Source organism: Mirounga leonina, unplaced genomic scaffold, assembly GCF_011800145.1.
Source record: "Mirounga leonina isolate KUSES-001 unplaced genomic scaffold, KU_Mleo_1.0 Mir_153, whole genome shotgun sequence".
NCBI lineage: Eukaryota > Metazoa > Chordata > Mammalia > Carnivora > Phocidae > Mirounga > Mirounga leonina.
The window spans coordinates 19,869,358-19,890,693 of NW_023270387.1; the positions used below are offsets into that span (position 1 = coordinate 19,869,358).

Here is a 21,336-nt window from a genome sequence, read left to right on the forward strand (position 1 = left end):
GGCGGGGCCTGCGCGGGGCGGGGAGGCCTGGCCCCACCCCTCCCAAGCCTTTCGGTCGCGAAGACGGTCCGTGGCCGCCGGGCGAGGCCGTGCCTCCCCCTTCCCGGCCGCCGTAGTCGAATTCAAAAAAAACAAAAACAAAAAACGGTTACCCGGCAACGGGAAATAACAACTGGAACCATCTGCACCAGCTCTGAGAGAACGAAGAGGTGAGGCGGTTTACCCCACTTCCTCTCCAAATCCGAGACCTCGCCTTTTTCCTTTGCCTCTCGCATTCTCTCAGGATCCCAGACACATTCCGGGATCGCGAGGGCAGATTGGGCGCCAAGGCAGCCCGTTCTGCGAGAGAGTCTGAAACCCCAGATCCTCGACGTCCCGCCGCCCGATAGACCGGTGCTCCCCCTCCAACCGCCCTCCACTCCCCTGACTGGTTCAGGGTGTTACCTGTCCTTCTCACAACCCTAGAATGACGCAATGCCTCATCTCCTGTTCCCTCAAGAACAGAAAATCATCCTCCACACATTGGGCCTCATTAAACCATCTAGTCCCTCACCTAGACCCCTCCCACGGCTTGTGGACTTGTCAAAAAATTGACACCTTCACAAAAAGGCCAGGTCCCTGAGTGTCGTTGCCACGCTCAGCAGCTCAACCCGCTGCTTGGCAGCTATCCTTAATCCAGTCCTTGTATTCCAAGACAGGAAGATAAGACCTGGTCAAGACAAAACCAGAAAACACAAGAATCCCCAAATCTTGGACGCTAGGACTGCAAACTCATGACCTTGCCTCCGCCCCCCTCTAACCCTGCTGCCCCTTTCAGAGTATGTAAGTGCTTCGGAGCTTTGTAGGTCGTGCTCCCGAAGTGGAAGCAAAGGGCAAGACTAAGTGTTAAACTTCTTCATTCAACAAATTAGAGTAATTTCTAGAACCAAGATTAGTTCTTAATTCAGTTTTTTTTTTTTAATTTTAGACCCCAAACAGTGTCTTCTCAGCGATTTATGATGAATTTTTAACAGTGCTTCTCTCTGAGTTCCTGTGGGATAGCAGAAATTACCCTCACCTTTTAAAGGCAAGAGGGACAGAGAGAAAAAGTACTTAGTGTTATAGTGAAAAATCTGTGGTTTTTGTAATTTAAAAAAATGACTTGGCCTAGTAAATGAGTCTGTATTTGTAAGATTCTAATTAATAATGGAGAGTTCAAAACTCGAAGAAATGATGGATTGGGGTTGCGTTCAGGGGAAAGAATTGAAGTCCAGAAAATTTGGGGCTCAGGAATAATTTGTTGTCATCATTGTGATTATATAAATAAAATCAGACAAATTTAAAGACCGTACTCTCTAATGCATCTCTAGGTACAACAGGCAGTTCCTTCCAAGGAGATGTCGATTCCATTCTCCAACACCCACTACCGAATTCCACAAGGATTTGGGAATCTTCTTGAAGGGCTGACACGCGAGATTCTGAGGGAGCAACCAGAAAATATACCAGCTTTTGCAGCAGCATATTTTGAAAATCTTCTAGAGAAACGAGAGAGTAAGCTTTTTTTAAATAGGCATTTTTTTTTAAGTCAGAGACTAAGCATTTGGTTATGGTGAAACTGGCTTAAGACCATCCTCATTCCATAGAAAGTCTTTATGAGGCAGGTAGCTTCGAGTAACAGTTCTTGCTATTGAAAACATGTGCCTTTATGACAGGTTCTCTTAAATCACGTTATTTCACATTATTGAAGATTACCAGTTGATTACACAGACCTTCTTCATTGTATACTTCATGGACACGCTGGGTGGAAGGAAACCTCAAGAGATCATCCAGTCTAACTCTCCATTTTCCAACAGGCTGTTCCAGTGCATGCCAGGCAGTTGACTGTCTAGTCCTCCTGGGAGGAGAGTTTGTGGTTTTCTTTACATGGTGACTCTTCTTTCTTGAAAGTATTATAAGTGTTGTAAAAAATAATTCTATGCTCCTTAGATTAAATAGATTAGTATTTGCTGGGGTATGTGAAACTAGTCTGCAAAAAGTCACAGAGAAACACTGCTTTTAAAGTGAAATTCCAGGGGTGCCTGGGTGGCTCAGCCAGTTAAGCATCTGACTCTTGATTTTGGCTCAGGTCTTGGTCTTGGGGTCATGAACTCAAGCCCCACATTGGGCTCCACACCGGGTGTGGAGCCTACTTAAAAAATAAAAAATGAAATTCCAGCTTGAGAAGGTAATTTATATCTTTTCTCTATTCTCCCAAGGTCCCATCCTGCCCAGATTCATACTAACAGTGACTCTTTGGCTGAGAGCCAAAGCAGTTTCTTCACTTCCAGAAATAAAATGTCCAAATTCCCAGCCTTGAAGGTTCATAACTATCAAGACCTGATCCAGTAGTCAAAATGGGAATTATTACAGCTATACATTTCTATTTAAAAACCCCTTCTTGACTAGAACAACCATTTTGTATAAACTGTTTCCATCATTCCAACAAAGTGGTAAAGGTGACTAGAAGTAACTACAAGTAAGTAAGCATTTGATTTCAAATCATTTTCCAGAAGAAGGAAACCTCCCACAGGTTTGAAATGAAGCAACCCCCATACACACTGCACAGCTCCACCATCTTGTCTTCTTTGCTCAACCCTGGCAGAGCTCAGAATCTCTGCCAATTTCCTGAATGTTGCTGGTCTTTTCCATATCCAGTCAGTGTGAATATTTGTTGCACAATCTGAAACGTATGTGCCACTAAAAAGCTATTAAGAGAAATCTTTTAGGGTGAGAAGTGAATTATAATGAACATTAATTTAACTTTGTTATTATAACATTAATTTTACAAATTCATGAGTAAAAGGTCTTTAGTCATTTATTTAATTTTAGATCTCAGAACTGTCCCATTACACAAACATTTGAGTCATTGTTAGTGGATCATGATAATTAAAGAAATTGGTGATTCAGATTAATGGTCTCAGAATACTAGTCTCTAACGATTAAAAACTAGACAAAACTATTAAAAAAAATTGAAGCACCATACCCATTTCCACTCATGCAAACCAAAGGCGAATTATCCAACTGATACAAGTATCAGAATGTAGTCTCTAAAAGGGAAGAAAAAAGTCCTCTAGCCCTGTCTCTCCCACAATGCAAGAACTCCCTGGCCAGCATTCTTCATAGGTAGTTATTAGTCCTAATTTTGATTTTTCTGACAGAAAACGTGTTAGCATTTGATTTAAGTAGTATCTGAAATCACTAGGGAAAAGGTAGACTTTTTATTAAATGATGTTGAGATAAAGATAGAAAAAGATAAAATTGGATCTTTTCCTTACATCATACACCAGGGTAAGTTCCAAACTGACTGAAGATTTAAATTATTTTTTTCATGAAACCATACAAATACTAGATGGAAACATGGGTGAATTTCTCTGTAATATAAAAGAGGAAAAAATTTTGCTAGCTAAGTAGCTATATTTACTTATTCAAAAGCAATTAGGGAAAAAGACTGATAAGATTGACTACGTAAAAGTAAACTTTTACATGACAAAATCACCATAAGAAAAATGAAACTACAAATGACAAACTGAGGAAAAATATTTGTAATTTATATCACAATGGGTTAATAAACATAATAACTAAAGGCTTGTAAAAATACTGAAGAAAAAACTAATAACCTTATAGAAAACAATGGTCAAGAGATACGAGCAAAACACACAAAAAATGCAAATGGCCCTTAACATATGAGAACATACTAAAATTAACCCATAACAACAGAAGCCCAAATCAAAACTACAGTGAGGATCACTACCCACCCCCACCCCCATCAGACTGGCAAAAAGCCAAAAGTTTGCCAATTTATTCCAACAAGGCTAGAGAGGAAATAACAGTCATATACATTGCTGGAGGAGACACAAAATGATAATAACACCAAGGAAGAGAATTTGACATAGAAATTCAACTTCTACCCTTTTCATTTCTTCATTATTCGAGGAAACAATCCAAATATCCGTCATAGGGGATTTGTTGAATAAACTAGAGGACATCCACACAGTGGAATTATATACAACTGTAAAACAAACGAACAAAACCAGAATGAGGAAGATCTCTATATGTTGCTATGGAGTGATCTTCAGGATATATTGGGTGAAAAAAGTAAGGTAGGAAAAAAGTATGTTTAGGGGCGCCTGGGTGGCTCAGTGGGTTAAGCATCTACCTTCAGCTCAGGTCATGATCACAGAGTCCCGGGATCAAGCCCTGCATCAGGCTCCCTGCTCAGTGGAGAGCCTGTTTCTCCCTCTGCCATTCACCCCACTCATGCGCGCCCTCCCGCGCTCTCTGTCTCTCTCTCTTGCTCACTCTCTCTTTCAAATAAATAAAATCTTTAACAAAAAGAAAAAGAAGTATGCTTAGTATGCTACCAATTATCTAACAAAGGGGTGTGAATACAAATATATAGGTATTCATTTATATTTTTAAATGGAAAAATAAGTCTTTTAAAAATTTACATTTACATCTGAAGGAGAAGTAACAGAGTGGAGGGAACAGGACAGAAGCTAGACTTCTCTGAATATATCTTGAATTCAAAATCATAAATGTTTAACATAGTTTAAAGTGGAAATAAATTGTAAAATTGTTAAGCAAACTCTAAAGTTTAGAAGCAAAGTGAAACAAACGTAGCTAGTATTGAATGGGTAGACATAACCACACAGAAAAGAATTATTTCAAGTGACTTTATAACACAGTAATTTGACTGTACATCCCTAGTGGATATAGCCTAAAGACAAAATGAAGTTAAAAAGTCTTGAATTGTTTTCAGTAATCATTGTTAATAATATCATAGTATAATTATAATTATAGTATAATTATAGTTTTTATACACTGTAGGACATAGCAAATAAGTCACTATCCTACTATTATTAGGAATAAGATTTTTAGCATAAGAAAAATGACAAACAGATATAAAAATTAAGGAAGTTAATAAAATCCTGTAATCCTAAATTTGAACAGAAAAATATCAGTGTGACCTCGATATATTTTCTCTTTAAAAATAAAAAAATAATGTTTTCTAACTCTATGCATATTTTAAAAGGCCACAAAGCAATGACCCAGTACCAGTGAGCACCTAGCCTCTAGACTGTGGCCTCTAGCTACCATTTCCCAGGAACCAAGACTTCTTCTTAGAGAACTACCTAATTCTGTGAATTGGTCAGGAAATATGCAAGTTAAGCCTGAACATCTTATCATACCAGAAAATAAGGAAACTATAAAAGATTACTAGAGCTGTTTCCAAAGGACTAAGGAGCATCTGAACACCTGAATGAGCTCCTAATGGCCAATTTTGGACAATTAGAGCATCGAGAAGAATAATAAATGTAATGGATTGAAGTTGATCCAATTTCTTAAATATTCATTTGTTCATAATGATCAAAACAAACAAACAAATAAAACCTCCTTAAGAGGATCCTAAGGAACCAACTGATTATTCTGTAAACTGGTCAATAAAGGGAAAGAATCAAACCTTTAACCTGCCTTTTCTGTACGAACTGTATGTCAGGGTAACCAATAGTTGATATGGGTAAGTTTTTCTTTACTGATTATTCCAGAAATAAAGAAGTACTGATCAAATAAGAACATTGCCATTTTGCAACCCCTAAAGAAGTGATCTAAGCAGTCATCATCAATGGGCCCTTAAAGATTATAAAAAGAGAGACAACCAGATATTATGTATATCCTGACAATTACACTGAACTTTCTATAAAGTATGCTTGCCAAATAAATAAATAAATAAATAAATAAATAAATAAATAAATCCTGAATCAGCTACAGGAAATTCAAAAGCAAAGGAACTTGTTAAAAGTCCTCACGGGAATGGAATCAGAAATATCTAAACTGTGGAAAACTCCAAAGGAAAAATGATCCAATTTCCTCAACAAAAACATTGCAAGGAAAAAATGTGGGCTGGGAGATAGGTGAAAATCTCTTTCAATTAAAAGAGATGGGAAAGGCTGTGTGTGCCCACTGTTTGGGTTTTGATTTGAACAAATCAACAGTAAAAAAAAATAAGCAAAGAATATATTAGACAATAGGGGAAATTTGGATAGCTGATATTAAGGCATTATTGTTAGTATTTTTAGATGTGATAATGGTATTGTGGCTTTATATCTTAGAGATACACACTAAAATAACTATTTGTAGATAAAACAATAGGGTGCCTAGAACTGGCTTGAAAATAATCAGAAGAAAGTGTGGGTAATTGAGTGAAGCTACAGATAAAATAAGATAAATCATGAGTTTATAATTATTGAATCTGAGTAGTGTGCACATGAGAATTTGTTATATTATTCTCTCTACTTTCTAAGTTTGAAATTGTTTATAATGGAAAGTTAAAGAAAAATTCTGCTTAAATATAAATACTTCTGCCTGTCTATGTCTACTGACTACATAATATGCCTCATTTTTTAAAAACCTCTCCCATTCTTTACTTTTCCAAACTTCCTTGCTGTTTAGCATTTATACATTTTCCTGTGTTTACTGATACATGTTTATGAGTTTCTGTATTTATATTTAAGTATTGGCATTCGTTCTCTCTCTCTTTCCCATTTTATTATAAATTCTATGAAGGCAGCAATTATGTTTCTTTACTGCCTTTCTAAATATCCCCAAGGGCTCATCTAATGTTTAATTCATCATCATATATTCTGTGATCACTGCTTATGTTTACAGTGTTAGGCTATGTACATAATAAGATTTTCAGCTGGCAGTAAAGAACTTGTGGTTTGAAAAAGAAAACTTGTTTTGTGTTACTATTCTGGATTTACTTTAGTGGACTCAAAATAAGTCTGAAATTATTATATTTTTATTATTTAGAAACCAACTTTGACCCAGCAGAATGGGGGACTAAGGTAGATGACCGCTTCTATAACAACCATGCATTCAAGGTATGGTCCCATGAAACTTGTGGATTTGGTTATTTTCTTCTCCCTGTCTCCAAAACAGAGAATATTGCAATCTCCCCAGAATCATGAACATCATGAAAGGCATCACAAATATCTTATTAAACCTTTTTAATTATGCTGTTCTTTCTGACAAGAAATTTTTTTCTAAAGTATCTGAATCGTGGACAGATGCTTAGCTGAAATTGAAAGGTGATCAACAGGAAGAATGTACTTGAAAGTTACAGAATAACTACTCTCATTTATTCTTCAGATTGTATTGGGTATCACAATGTTTAGCAATAGCAGATCCTCAATAAATATTTGTTGAATTAATGAATGGCATTTCATAAAACACCATTTATCCAGTTGTTTCATCATCATTGACACCTTTCAAAAGCCTGATTAGAATTTAAATTCATAATGGTAGAGTTTTTTCTACAAAGCTAATCTGTTCAGAGACTGACCCTACCTTCTCTTTAGCAGCATTCTTAGAATCAGCCTTTTTCAGCCAAGGTTCGTCAAAATAATTAAGCCCTAAGCCAAAGGTGCTCATTGCATGTAAGGAATCAGTGCCCCTCCTTTGTTCCTAGAATGACTCTAATTATGTACCATCCTTGAGAGAACTGAGAGAATAGTCACTCAAATCATTCTGTGTTCTGTGGTCCAGAAGAGGAACACTGGCTGAGAAAGGCTGTGTGCGACCCTGCATCATTGGCAGCCACTAACTGGGAACTTGATGGAAATTCTGTCTCAGGCCCTACTCCAGGTCTGCAAGTTGGAAGCTGAACTTTAAAAAGCTCCGCAAAGTAACTTGTAGGTACATTCAAGTCTGAGAAGCACTCTTCTAGACAACTGAGATAATACATTAGCCACAAAGTACCATCAGATATTAGAATTAAAAGGAATTAGCCAAGTTCAAGTTTTGATGGTGTTCCCCAGTAGATTTGGGGAATTTCCTGGGGAAATACCTGTCAGTTATTCCATGAGTTCAAAAGTGAAGTTCCATCCATTTGTGCCTGCCAGATATGGGGGTGTTTAGTTTGTTTCCATCTAGTCTTTTAACAAGATTCTCTGTGTTCATGTTTTATTTCAATCAAAGGAATAATATCAAAAAGTTTTAAATCTTTGTGTCACATAGCAATTTCAGGGTGGTTTGTTGTTGTTTTGTTTTTTTTTTTAATCTCTTTTGAATTCTAAAGGCTTTACTTAATTAGCTTATATGTCTTCAAATTTCTGTTTTATGGATTAAAGAAACTCTTCCCATAGGTTGTGAATTAGCAATGCCTCCATTTTGGTGGAAGATTTCAATAACCATGTCAAAATAGGCAGAGCTGATTTCCCTTTTTTACTTAAATGGTTCCCCAAAGCAGAACTCACCTCTTTGACATGGTTTTTAATCTACAGACTTCTTTAAAAAGTCAACTTGACCTCACACTACGGGACACAGTGGCATGCATTTTGCTCTTATTTTAAAAACTAACAGCACTTCTTTTTTATACTTTGTTCAAGATTCATTACAGCATCTTAACAACTTTTAGTATAAGACAATAGCTTGTTTTGCATATGAGATAATGTTGCACACATTCCAAAAACAAAAAATCAAACATTTTTCACCGATTCCTTGGTTATATTTGTTTATGCATATTCCCTTGTGAGTTTTCATTTATTTCTCTTTTTTTTCCAACCTACTTCCCTTTTTTTAAAAAAAAATCAGTGGGTATTTAATTCCTACTACTTCTCAATAACATACAGCAATATTTAATGACTTGAAGCAGTTTGATCCAAGACTTTACTGTTTTGGAATATTGCCTGTTTGGCCCTGTCACCCCTCTTCCAGGATCATGAATCACCTGAGAATTGTGAGTCCGAAAAAGAAAAGTCTCACACACCTGTGAAAGAGGATGAGACACCAGTCACAGCCTTAGTAAGTTATGCTTTCCATATACTATTAGATTCCTACAAGAATCATATCACTCAATTTAAAATTATACTCCAAATATGAATCCAGTCTGTTATCCATATTGCTAAAATTATGATTTTGCTTTCTAGATAACTAGCATCATGATAAACTAACTGGTGGATCATTTTTAGCTATGCCTATCATAAAGGAAAACTCCTTCTTCCCCTTAAAAATAAAATCTTTTTTTCCAAGACTGTCAATGGGTGGGGAAATCTCCCCAAGGGGAAACACGGACAGAATTCACCGCCTCAGTCTTCAGCCTTCAGATTCACTTTCCACTTTGAGGATTTTTCACTAACTGATGCTCTCACCACCACAGAGTGGCAGAGGTTCAGAGATAACAAAAGGAAACTCACCGAGAATCACATACCACCAAACAGAATGGCTTCACACAATGTGTCATATTCACCTTCCATGCACTGCTGTCTACAAAATGACTTCCTGCCTAGCAGCCTACATCTAAGCAATAAAGACCTGAGTAGGTCCACCTTCAAAGATACCTACTTTCAGGAGTGTGCTAGATCCAGCTCTCAAGAGACAATTGTGCACATCTCTATACAACCCATGATCAATAATGTCTGCTTGGTAGCTTGAAATCAGCCATGGTAGGAGTATGAAGATCATGGCCAATACTGCAAATCAGACTTTTTTTCTAGGGAGTCTATATATAAACATTTACCAGCATATCACTATCAATATTCTTCACAGACCAGACTCAAGCCTAATGAGAAAGAACTCACTCTCGACAGTGCTGAAGGCCAAACTTATGAGTTCCTTTTCATGTTTTAATGTCCCAGTTAGTCACCCATTAATTGACACCCAAAGCAGGTATCCCCTTCAAGGAATACCTTACCTCCTACCCAGTTGAGGGCATAACTTTTCCCTACACTATACCTTTACAAATTATTCCAGAATTATATCCATACAACCTAATCGGCCTAACATTGCCATAAGATGCAGTGGGAGGTCAGGGAAGAAAAGGAGTCATTTCCTTACATCTTTAGTAGTTGCCCTTACTCAGCTTTTCATGACTTTGAGTTGAGATCTCACTGATTTCCAACTTCATTATAATTCATTTGCCCATACTGGGGCATCATCTCAGAGGGTTTAATACCATTCTGTTTGCATTGAGAAGTTTGAAAGCTAGATTTGCCTCATTGTTTTTTTAATGGGGTGAGGGGTGTAAACAATCCAAAGGTCCATCAACAGGAGACTGAGTAGATAAATCAAGTCGCGTTAGTACAATGTAATACAATGGTGTCATAAAAGAAGAAGAATGGGCAGAGTTACATACTGAATAATAATAGAAAAGAGAACCAAGATACATAGTTACCAAGGAAAAAGTAGTTGGGAACATTATAATTAGTATGATCTCATTTTTAAAATAAAAAGCCATGTATATACCCATAAGAATACTTTTTATACAGAGAAATTTTGGAAAGTTATATATACTCAATCCATAATAATGGTTACATCTTAGGAGTAGATTTGGAAAGGGGGAGAAAACTTTCACTACGAGTAGCATTTAAGTTTTCATTTTTTAAATTTTTTTTAAAGATTTTATTTATTTATTTATTTGACAGAGAGAGAGTACAAGCAGGGGGAGTGGCAGGGAGAGAGAGAAGCAGGTTCCTGCTGAGCAGAGAGCCCGACATGGGGCTGGATCCCAGGACCCTGGGATCATAACCTGAGCCGAAGGCAGATGCTTAATGGACTGAGCCACCCAGGCGCCCTGGCATTTAAGTTTTTAAATGTATATGTATCATGGTTATAATTTTAAATGATATATCAGAAACTATATATCGGTACATCTGGGTGGCTCAGTCGGTTAAGCATCTGCCTTTGGCTCAGGTCATGATCCCAGGGCCCTGGGATCGAGTCCTGCATCGGGCTCCTTGCTCAGTGGGGAGTCTGCTTCTCCCTCTGCCTGCCGCTCCCCTTGCTTGTGCTCGCTTGCTCTTTGTCTCTGACAAATAAATAAATGAAATATTAAAAAAAAAAAAAAAATATGTACCGGGACACCTCGGTTAAGCGTCTGCCTTCAGCTCGGGTCATGATCCCAGGACCCTGGGATCGAGCCCCCCATCAGGCTCCCTGCTCAGTGGGGAACCTGCTTCTCCTCTTCCTCTGCCGCTCCCCCTGCTTGTGCTCTCTCTCTCTGACAAATAAATAAATAAAATCTTAAAAAAAAAACAAACTATCTATTGAGTTAGACACTTAAGATCTGTGTGTTTCATTGTCTGTAATTTAGATAAACTATACCTAAATTTTATTTTTTTGAAATATTTTTATTTATTTATTCATTTGAGAGAGAGGGCAGGGGGAAGAGCAGAGAGACAGAGATAAGCAGACTCCTTGGTGAGCATGAAACCCAATGCAGGGCTCGATCCCAGGACCCTGAGATCATGACCTGAACCGAAATCAAGACCAGATCCTCAAGGGACTGAGCAACCCAGGCCCCCCCCCCCCTAGATTAAAAAAAAAAAAAAAAAAAAAAAACTATATACGGAAGTTCAGCCAACCACCCTAAAACTGACATTTTTGGACTAAAAGGATTTCTCCTTGGCAGTCCACTTTACATGTATGATTCTGATGAGTTAATCATTGAAAAATTAAGAAATTAATTTCATGTAATCATGATTATTTTGAAATAGCACATTTACTATTCTTGACATTTTTATATGCTTCAAGGATTCTTACTTATTTTCCCAAAAAAAAATGTCATTGCTCAGGAAACTGTTAAATAGGAGCTATTTTGAGGGGGGAAGTTGGCACTGATCATTTATTGCAGAGACATATTAAAGAATGAGAAAACAAAATGCCTGCTATTTTGGCACTCACTGTTTGGAACATACACAACGTGACAGTATATAAAATTCCCTTAGGAAGCAACAGATCTCGATTGTTACGTCCCTATATTGATTAAATTTATGCAGTTATTTTTATGGCATCAAAATATTGGATATTTAAGAAGTCTCTTAATTTTTCTCCTTTCCATGAAGGAACCTTCTGAAGAAGAAAAAGCAAAAGAGGAGAACGCTGCTCTAAAAATCCAAGCAGTCTTCCGGGCACACTTAGCCAGAGAGGAGGTGAAGAGAATGAAATCGGGTGAAGCTCAAGAGAAAAGAGAAGAAAATAAATGAGAAGACTGGTTTTACTCCCCCGCTCCCCAGAAAAAACATGAAAAAATCATCCAGATCCATCAACCTCGTTGTGATTATTGTTTTTTTTTCTTAGTAAGGGAGATTTGATGTAGTGAAATAACATTTGTTGCTGTTGTGAAAATCTGTCATGAGCATTTGTTTAATAAACATGCCATTGAACACATGCCTCTTAAAGATTTCTCTGAGTTCATGAGTCTTATTTATACTTCTCCCAAGTCTCTGTATAAAGACCCCTGGATTTAAAGTTATAGAACTGACATATCTGAGTTTTCAGGACTCTCAGTGGTTAGGTGGTCTAACCATTACCCAATGAATAAATCCTCTATCACATCCCTGAAAAATGGTCTTTCTGCTCCTGGTTCACTCCTGGTGATAGAGAATTTTACTGCCTTTCAAGCAAAGCCCATTTAATTTTTGAATAACTCAAATTATTGAAAAGATAAGCTGAATCCAAAATCTGCCTCCCTGTAAATTTCATCCATATGTTTTCATTTGTCATGCAGGCATGCAGTCATTTATTGCAAAATGTATTGAGCCCAAAACATGTGCTGGGATTTAGTAGTGAATATCTGTTCCTACACCCATGCCGCAGACACTTTTTTATTATCTTGCTCTCCAGAACCACACAGAATAAGACAAATACATATTTAAAAAAAAAAAAGCCATCATAGCATCATAAATACTCTCCCATAAATACTAAAACTTCCCCAGTTTTCCCCAATGCATGAATTGTAAAAACCTGTGTCATAAACTCAGAGGCCTTATGGCTTTTTTTTTCCAGTGAATCATTCAAGCCCCCTTTTAGAAATTTGTCTCCTTTTTGAGACCTTCTCACCCTTGAATATCTAAGAAACTGTGAGGTTCATGTCTTAGACCCAAAGATGCAGTTCCCTTCCCAAAACAAAATAGAGAGGAGGTGGAGTCTTGTTTAACTAACACTGTTACCTTCTACCGCAACGATGCGGCATTGTGGTGACGTTCTGGCTGGTTCGGATTCCTGTCTGCACACATTGGGTGTCCGGAGCTTTGGTTCTAGGACCACACCTCTCTCGGTTCACAGTCACACAGCCATTTTTCCCCAGAGCTCAATAACATGCCTGGCTCTGTCTTGAGGAGTTTCTAAAACCAGCCCCATGTTATGCATAACAAGTGTACACCTGCAAACACTTAGATCCTTGTCTTAAGCTCAGACGTTCTCTTTCTGCAAAGCAGTTTTATTTCAGGTGCCCCATTTTCTCCCATCCCCATCCCTGATACGCCAGAAGTTCACCCAAATGATCTTCTCAACTCAAATCAGATGACTCATGCCAACAATTTCAAGGTTGTGGCATTCATTCTCCAATCTCCACTCACCTCCGAACAGCCATCCCCCCTTCCAAGGTCTGACTGCCACCAGGGAGCCGCATGCTAGCTAAACACAAATCCCTAATACCCACTCACCTCTTCCTCCTAGCCTGCACCCCCCTCTCCCAGGCTTAGAGAGAAAGAAAAAAAAAAGTAATCAACTCTCCTCCAGCATTCCAGCTGCTCATTCCCCTATTCCATTCAAAGCACCAGCCTCCCATCCATTTGCTCCTCAAACAAAGCCATCCTGCTTGCGGGATTATGAAGAGGTCCCAGAATTAATACAAAGACAGCTTCTCTAACCTGGAGAGAAGACCAGAAGAGAAAAAGGAGATTTCCCCCGCTAGTGAGTATATAGCAAGAAAAAAAGAAAAAAGACACCTGTCAGCTTTTTAATAATTCTGTTCTATACATAAAGTGATTAACACTGTGCTTGCCACAGATCAGTGTGCAAACATACACAAATCTAGTGGTGGTGACATTTTTGGTGAAGGGAGAAGAAAGTAGGGAGGAATGGATGTCATATCATAACAACACATATTAATAACACTTTACTATCACTTAACTGGTTTTCCTCTTATGTCCCTGCCTGATCCTTCTCAGTCTCCTTTGCTGGTAACTTCAAATCCCCACGCATGAAACTCTAAAGTGCCCCCCAGCCATCTACAGACTAACTTCTCTCAGATGTGCGACTGTATACACTGGGTCTTTCTCCAACTCCAGACTTGGATAGTCAATGGCCAGCTTAACATCCCTATAGATACCTGTAGGCAGCTCAAACTTAACGCATCCAGTACCATGTTATTGCTCCTGACAACCTCTCCTGATATTCAAGTCTTCAAGTCCCTCAGTTTTTCCCATCTCAGAAAATGACCATTCCAGTCTCCTGTTTGCTCAAGCCAAAAGCCTAGAATTCATCCTCAGCTCCTCTCTTCCTTTCACACTCCATTTATAATATATCAGCTAAACCTGTGGGTTCTATCTTTAAATATACCCAGAATCTGACCACTTCTACTGTGACCACCCTGGTCCTAGTTCCCATCCTCTCTCTCGTGAATTATTGCAATTACCTCCTTATTGCTCAGTCATTACCACATTAATGCCGCATAACCCATCGCAAAGTCAGAGATTTAAAACAATTACTTTTTTCTTATGAGTCTGTGGATCAGTAGCACATTAGTTGAGATAGGCTGGACTCCAGGCTGGAGATTAGGTTCCGATCTGCTGTAAGCTGAAGGTTTGTGGGTTGCCTGGGGAAGATTTGCTTCAGGCTGTGAGCCCAGGGGTCGACTGTAGTACCTCTCTTTCATGTGTCCTATTCAGAGCCCATACTAAAAGTGCTACCCAAGGTATGCTCTTCTCATGGTAGTCATAGAAGCACAAGCAGGAAAAGCCAACATAGAATATTTCAAGCTTTTGCCCATATCACTTCCCCTGACATCCCACTGACCAAAGAAAATCACGTGACCAAGCCCAAAGTCAAGAGGTGAGAAAATATACTGCTCACCATGCAACCATAGCAAAGACCTCATATATGCACTACAGGGTAGTGAAGAATTATGAAGAACCAATAATTCAACCTACCAGAGTCTGCTCTCTTGGTTATAACTATTTGCATCCTTTTCAAATATATGCAAAATAATTCAGTCCTATCCCAAGACCTCTAAAAGATCCATCAAATCCTTGAAATCCTGGATCTATATTAGGTCCAGATATGGCTGTTCTTGAGCCTATGGATTAAAAGAGCAAGTATCTTCTTCTCGTACACTCAACATGCAACAAATGATGGGCAAGGAAAATGTAACCACAAAAAAAATACTCTCATTCAAAATATAAAACAATGGAGGGAAACAGGAGTCACTGGTCCATAACAATTATGAAATCCCACTGAGTGAAGATTGTCAGATTCCTCTATTTGGGAAAAAGGAATAATGTTCTGCTCTCTAAGAATGACTTCCCAGTCTATTCACCATAACTCTTAGTTCGTCAGTCTAGAAAATTATTCTTTTTCCATCATCTTCCTTAGTCACTTGGAAAGGGCATTGGCAAATATGTCTTTCTTGGTGGATAAGTGGATTTCTCAACCTAATTCCTGCCTGTAGAAAATTGAGGACCCAAATTTCTGTTCACATCTTGCACATCTCTAGTCTCTTTTAGTTGTTGGTACTGTTTTTGCCAATAGACTTTTCTTAAAAACTTTTTGTGAGTTTTCTGTTTGACTCTAGTCAACTTCATGAGCCAAAAGCTGCTCCCATAATTTCTTTCAGGATATGCCTCCCCCTCTCTCTCTAGATTTAATTATATTAAAAAGAGTGAAGAATTGGAACCAATATTTCAATATACTAAAGCCTCATAACTGTCACAACTAGTCTCCCTACTTCCACCCTTTTCCATTTTCAATACCTTTCCCCCCAGCCAGAAGGTCCTATTATAGTTTAAGTCCTACCTTGTCACTCCTCTGCTTAAAATTTCCAATGACTTCTCATCTCACCCAGAGTAAAATCTAAAGTCTCCATAATGTTCTACAAAGTTCTATGCAGATCTTGCCACCTGTTACCTCTCTAACTCCTTTCCCTTATCAACTTTCCTCCATGTTTCTGAATACCATCTAGTGAATATGTCTGTTTACTGCCCACTTCCTCCTACTAAAATGTATGTTCCATGAGGATAGAGATTTGTTATTTTGTTCATTGCTTAGTGCCTCTATTACATGTGGCAGAAAAGAATGAAATGTTTCTAGTGGCTCATACAGAAGTGGGAGGAGAAGGGAGAAGAGATATTTATCTTTTTCTATCAAATTAGCTCTGATTGGGTTATAAATCCATCACTGAGGGGAAAAGGATATGCTAATTGGCTCATACCTATCACCATCAGAACCCACTCCTGGGAGTAGAGGTCAGTTCTGCCCAAAAAACCTGGTTGAAATTCAGGGAAGTTTGAAGTCCCTTCTAGGAAATAGAGTAATATTGTCAGGAGGAAGGGAAAGTGGATGCTGGGCAGACAACCAACAGCCACCACAATACTTTAATCACCACATGGCTTCACATTACACTGTGCTGTTTATTAAATTATTTGCCAAAACCGAACACTAGGGAAGTATCAAAAATGAAAGGAAAAACTCAAAACAACAGATGAGGGGCTAACAAACATGGAGGGATCTGAGTAGCCTGCTACAGAAATTGCAGTGGTAATGGTACTCCTTGGACTTATGCAATGAGGACAGGGGAATCCCCCCAAAAATGGGCTTTGGAGTCTAGGAGAACATGAAAAATCATGTAAGAGAGCAAGTTCTTAAACTGTTTAAAATATATGCAAAATTTTGTATTGTGGGAGGCTAAGTGTGAGAGTTTGTGACCCTTAGTTTTTCATAAAACATTCTTAAGAACACTGTACCTATAGAAAAGGAGTTTCTGTCAAGATCATCAGTCAGTCCTTTTTAATAAACATAAGACCAACATAATAATCTGGAGAGACAGGCTCTCTGTTGCATTGTGATATGGAGCTCAGTCAGTGTTTGTGAGTGAAAGATGAGCCCAAGATAAGAACCCTAATTGTTGCTGCCATTCTGTCTCTAACTATGACATCATCCACTTTTGTTGTTGGTCTTAGAGCAAACTCAACAGTGACTTCCCTAATTTCTCAATAAAAGTAACCCAGTAGTTTCTCTATACCTCAAGCTAACTTGAGTTTTCTAATATTTGGACACATTTCAGCAGGTATATTTTCTCCAAACTGGGTTTTATCCTATGAAATTATTCCCATGTTTTTTGTTTTATGGGAGAGAAGGGAGGTTATAAGAACCAAGTACTAATTTCCTACATGGAGCTCTCTTGGCCTGAGAGTATTTCTAAAGAGCAGGTTAAAATATAAGACTAGGACTTTAGCTCTTTGTTTTTAGTCTTATTTTCCCTCTCCCATCTGTAATGAACATACAATGACCCATTTTGTATGAATTTATGATGGGGATAAACCTCTATCCAATTGGAAGAACTTTTTACAAATATAGCTATTGGGATTGGCAATCACTTCTATCTGTGAAGCTCTCAGAAGAGAGTGGACATGAAAAATGGGATACTTCAGAATGTAAAAATACTTTTATGAATAAAATGTCCTTGGGAGCACGCAATCTCCATTGTATAGAGACAAAATGTAAAAATCTGCTGGGTGGTGATGTTACTGTAACTAAAATCTCAAGAGCCACCACATTCATTACCAAACACCTTGGCACAGGAATGTCAGCACTCCAAAACCAAGAGGTCACCACGGGAAAGAACATACGATCCCAAGGGGGTCAGAGATCATGGAAAAGGTGCGAAAGCCTTCCACCATTCTATCCCTGAAGACACCTGTCTCAGAGGCTTCTGACCAAAAACTCAGGCATGTTATTCCATTGAAATTATATTATTAAGAAGCAGGGCTCAGTCTGATAAACCAGGCATGAAGCCAGTTTTGGAGGCTGCCAGCAACACTTGTTTTTGAAATCCTTGAGACAACGGAAAACATGCTTGCCTGGAGACGTAAGCAATTAGAAGGGAAACATGATCAGTGGCTGCAGTGCTATCCCCACGATGAGTTTAGAGTCACCTGCTTTTAGATTGTTGGAGTCCTGTAGTGAAGGCTGTGGCGTGCTGCCCAGACCAGCCCCTCCCCCACCCCAGGTTTTCAGGACCAAAGGCTACTTCCGTTCGAGAAAATGCCTTCATCATTAGGGAGGTGCCTCCCCCTAGGACGCACCCGCCCTGGAGAGAGCTTGCATCTAATGGTTACAGCGGTACACAGCATGGCCCCTTGCCTCAGCGTGAGACATCTGCGCAGGGCCAGCCCAGCTCTCAGCCATACGATTGGCTGAGACTCTGCTGCAACTTTAGCCCCGTTCAGTTTCTTCCTCCATCCCATCCTGCTTCCCTACCATCCTTACAGCTATTGTTCAATAAACCACTTCTGCTCAAGCTCTCAAAACCATCGGTCTCAGAAACCATTTCCAAGGAACCTGACCTATGATAGTTAACTTCAAAGTCTCTGACATAACTGCACACATATAAACTCTTTGCTTCCTCTAATGTCATCTGTATAAAAATTCAATGATGGGCATACTGGCTGATCGGGGGTTAATCTATAACAGAAAAATATGCATTTCTATTTCCTCTCTAAATGAATTATAATTACCAAAATTCCAAATAATAATACTATGTACTGAACTGTGTTTCCTCCAAAATTCATGTGTTGAGGCCCTAACCCTCAATGTGATTGTATTTGGATATGGGGCCTTTGGGAGATACTTAGGTTTAGATAAAGTAATGAGAGCAGGGTCTTCATGGTGAAATAGGTGCCCTAATAAGAAGAGACCTCAAATATCTCTCTCTCTCCCTCTCTCTGCCCCTCCCCCCCGCTTCTTTCCATTATAATGGAAGAGCTAATGGTGAGGGTTTAGGACTCATTGATTAATTATCAGGTATTATAATGGGAGAACATGGCAGTGGTCACTTAACTGCCACTTTGAGCCTTGTATCAGATTTTGCTGGGGTGGCCATTTCTTGACTATCGCGTATCACCTCCACCTTCCCATTAGCACCTAGCTTTTCTCTTTGATTACTACACTTCACCAACACAGACCAAAAGTTGAACCAGCTCTAGAGGTAAGTCCAGATTGGCTTAAGCCAAATAATACCTTCTATCATTGTTTCAGACCAGGCATGTGATTTAGGCCCATCTAATTAGGTGAGAAGCTCTCAAATGGGGGTGATTTCACTCTCCAGGAGATTTTTGGCAATGTCTGGAGCCATTTTTGCTTGTCCCAATCCAGGATGGAGAGGAATGGTATTGGTATCTAAGGGGTAGAAGCCAGAGATTCTTAACATCCTACAATGTTCAAGATAGACACCGCCCCAACAAAGAATTATCTAGCCCAAATGTCACCGAATTAGGCGTAAAAATGTCCTGTAGCTGCAAGGGAGAACAAGCTTTAGAATAAAGCTGATCCGGTAGGAAGTAGATCAAACAGACAGAAAGACACTACATCTGGTCAATGATCTACTCAATGACCTCCTGAAGTCCTAGTGCTTTCCACTTGTATGATCCTATTAATCCCCTTTGTTTTTTTTTTAACTTTTTAGTAATCCCCTTTATTTCTAATAGTTTTCAGTTATAACTGATATTCTTCTAAACTCATCACTCCTGTGTAAAAGAATAGGAAGGAGAAATGCGGACATAAAGGAAAAGGAAAAAAGAGGGAAGAACACAAGATAGTGACTAAAGGGATCCGCAGCTAGAGCCAGATATGCAGAGAAAGACAACATCCTGCTGTCCACCAGCTAGGGCTTTTGACCCACCAGTTGGGATTTACTGGAATTAACATTGTAGAGGATGAAAATGTATAAATCATGATCCTTTCCTCAAGGGAACATAGAGATTTATCAAAAAGTAAGACATACAAAGAATACAGGAAAGATAGAAAAAGGATTTTTAAAATGTAACACAAAAAGCACATACCATAAAAGAAACATCTGATAAATATGATCACATTAAAATTTAAACTTTCATATATCAAAAAACACCATAAGCAAAGTGAAAAACACAGCACAGAATGAGAGGAGATTTGCAATTCAAAATGCATAAAATTAACAAAGGGTTAGTATCCAGAATATAACTTCTACTCAGTATAAAAACTTTGCATGGGAATGGTACACTAAATTCATGATAGTGATTATTGTGGAGAATGGAAAAGAATAGGATTGAAGAAGGGGGCCAAAAGGATCTCAAGTATATACATGTTTTATTTCTTTAAAAAAAAAAAAAACTTGGAGTAAGACAATGAATGAATACAAATAAGATAATTTAATAAAGCTCAGTGGAGGGGCGCCTGGGTGGCTCAGTTGTTAAGCGTCTGCCTTCGGCTCAGGTCATGATCCCAGGGTCCTGGGATCGAGTCCCACATCGGGCTCCCTGCTCCCGCGGGAAGCCTGCTTCTCCCTCTCCCACTCCCGCTGCTTGTGTTCCCTCTCTCGCTGTGTCTCTCTCTGTCAAATAAATAAAATCTTAAAAAAAATAAAAAAAATAAATAAAGCTCAGTGGTAGGAACATGCATGTTTTTTATATTAACCTCTATTCTTACCTGTATGTTTCAAATACATTTTACCAAAAAAGTTATGAATTCCTGCAAATCATTAAGAAAAAAAATTAGGGAAATGGGCAAATATATGAGCAGAAAAGGAAAGTCAGGTCCAGTCAACATATGGAAAAAAGATGTGCCTCCTCCCTAATAAGGGAAATGTAGATTAAACAATGGTGAGATACGATTTCTCATTCGGAGATTGGCAAAACTTAAAAGTAGATGATGTACAACCACTGGAACTCGTACTGCTCTTGGGAATGCATGCATGTTGGCACATTAGCAAATAAACTTGTTGACAATAAGCATACTTGCTAGTGTTTATGGAGGTTGGCATATAATACACCACGTTTCTCTGTTGCCAAAGGATCTCTTTTAAGCTCTGACAATAAGAGCCATTCAGGAGAGACTTAAAGGCTGGAGGAGGAGGAGGGCACAGGCTCCTTTTTTTTTCTTTTTTTAAAGATTTTATTTATTTGAGAAAGAGTTAGAGAGCGCATGTGCGCACATGAGCAGGGGGAGGGGCAGACAGAGAGGGGGAAGCAGACTCCCCATTGAGCAGGAAGGCCAACCTGAGCTCACCCCAGAACCCTGAGATCATGACCTGAGCCAAAGGCAGATGCTTAACTGACAGAGCCACCCAGGCGCCCTAGCACGTGCTCCATTCTGTTTAACTTCTCCTTGGCTTCCTGTACCTGTTGATACCATTCAAGGCTGCTTCTTCTTCACCCCATTGCGAAGGTTCAGAAGCAACCGAATCCAGCTTCCCAGGACTCATAGCTGGCCTTACCATGTGGCCTCAGAGAGGCCAGCTTCAGCCAAGTGTTCTTCCTCAGATGCCTGAGTTTCAGCTCTGGGAGGCCC

General features: G+C 38.9%; 1 protein-coding gene across 1 annotated transcript; it reads left to right on the top strand.

Annotated features, from left to right (window-relative positions):
- The first annotated feature begins 126 nt into the window (after window positions 1-126).
- Window positions 127-12,196, top strand: SPA17 (sperm autoantigenic protein 17). Its single transcript, XM_035009199.1, has 5 exons — window positions 127-209; window positions 1,350-1,530; window positions 6,829-6,899; window positions 8,734-8,820; window positions 11,859-12,196. Exons 2-5 carry the CDS (start codon window positions 1,377-1,379, stop codon window positions 11,997-11,999), a joined length of 453 nt encoding a protein of 150 aa, XP_034865090.1. The 5' UTR covers window positions 127-209; window positions 1,350-1,376; the 3' UTR covers window positions 12,000-12,196.
- The last annotated feature ends 9,140 nt before the right edge of the window (window positions 12,197-21,336 follow it).

What these genes read in the sequence shown, in the direction of transcription:
- SPA17 (XM_035009199.1), top strand. Translation starts at nt 1,377, where the DNA reads ATGTCGATTCCATTCTCCAACACCCACTACCGAATTCCACAAGGATTT. An exon ending in TCTTCTAGAGAAACGAGAGA is followed by an intron (nt 1,531 to 6,828) that starts GTAAGCTTTTTT and finishes TTTATTATTTAG; the next exon opens with AAACCAACTTTGACCCAGCA. An exon ending in AGACACCAGTCACAGCCTTA is followed by an intron (nt 8,821 to 11,858) that starts GTAAGTTATGCT and finishes CTTTCCATGAAG; the next exon opens with GAACCTTCTGAAGAAGAAAA.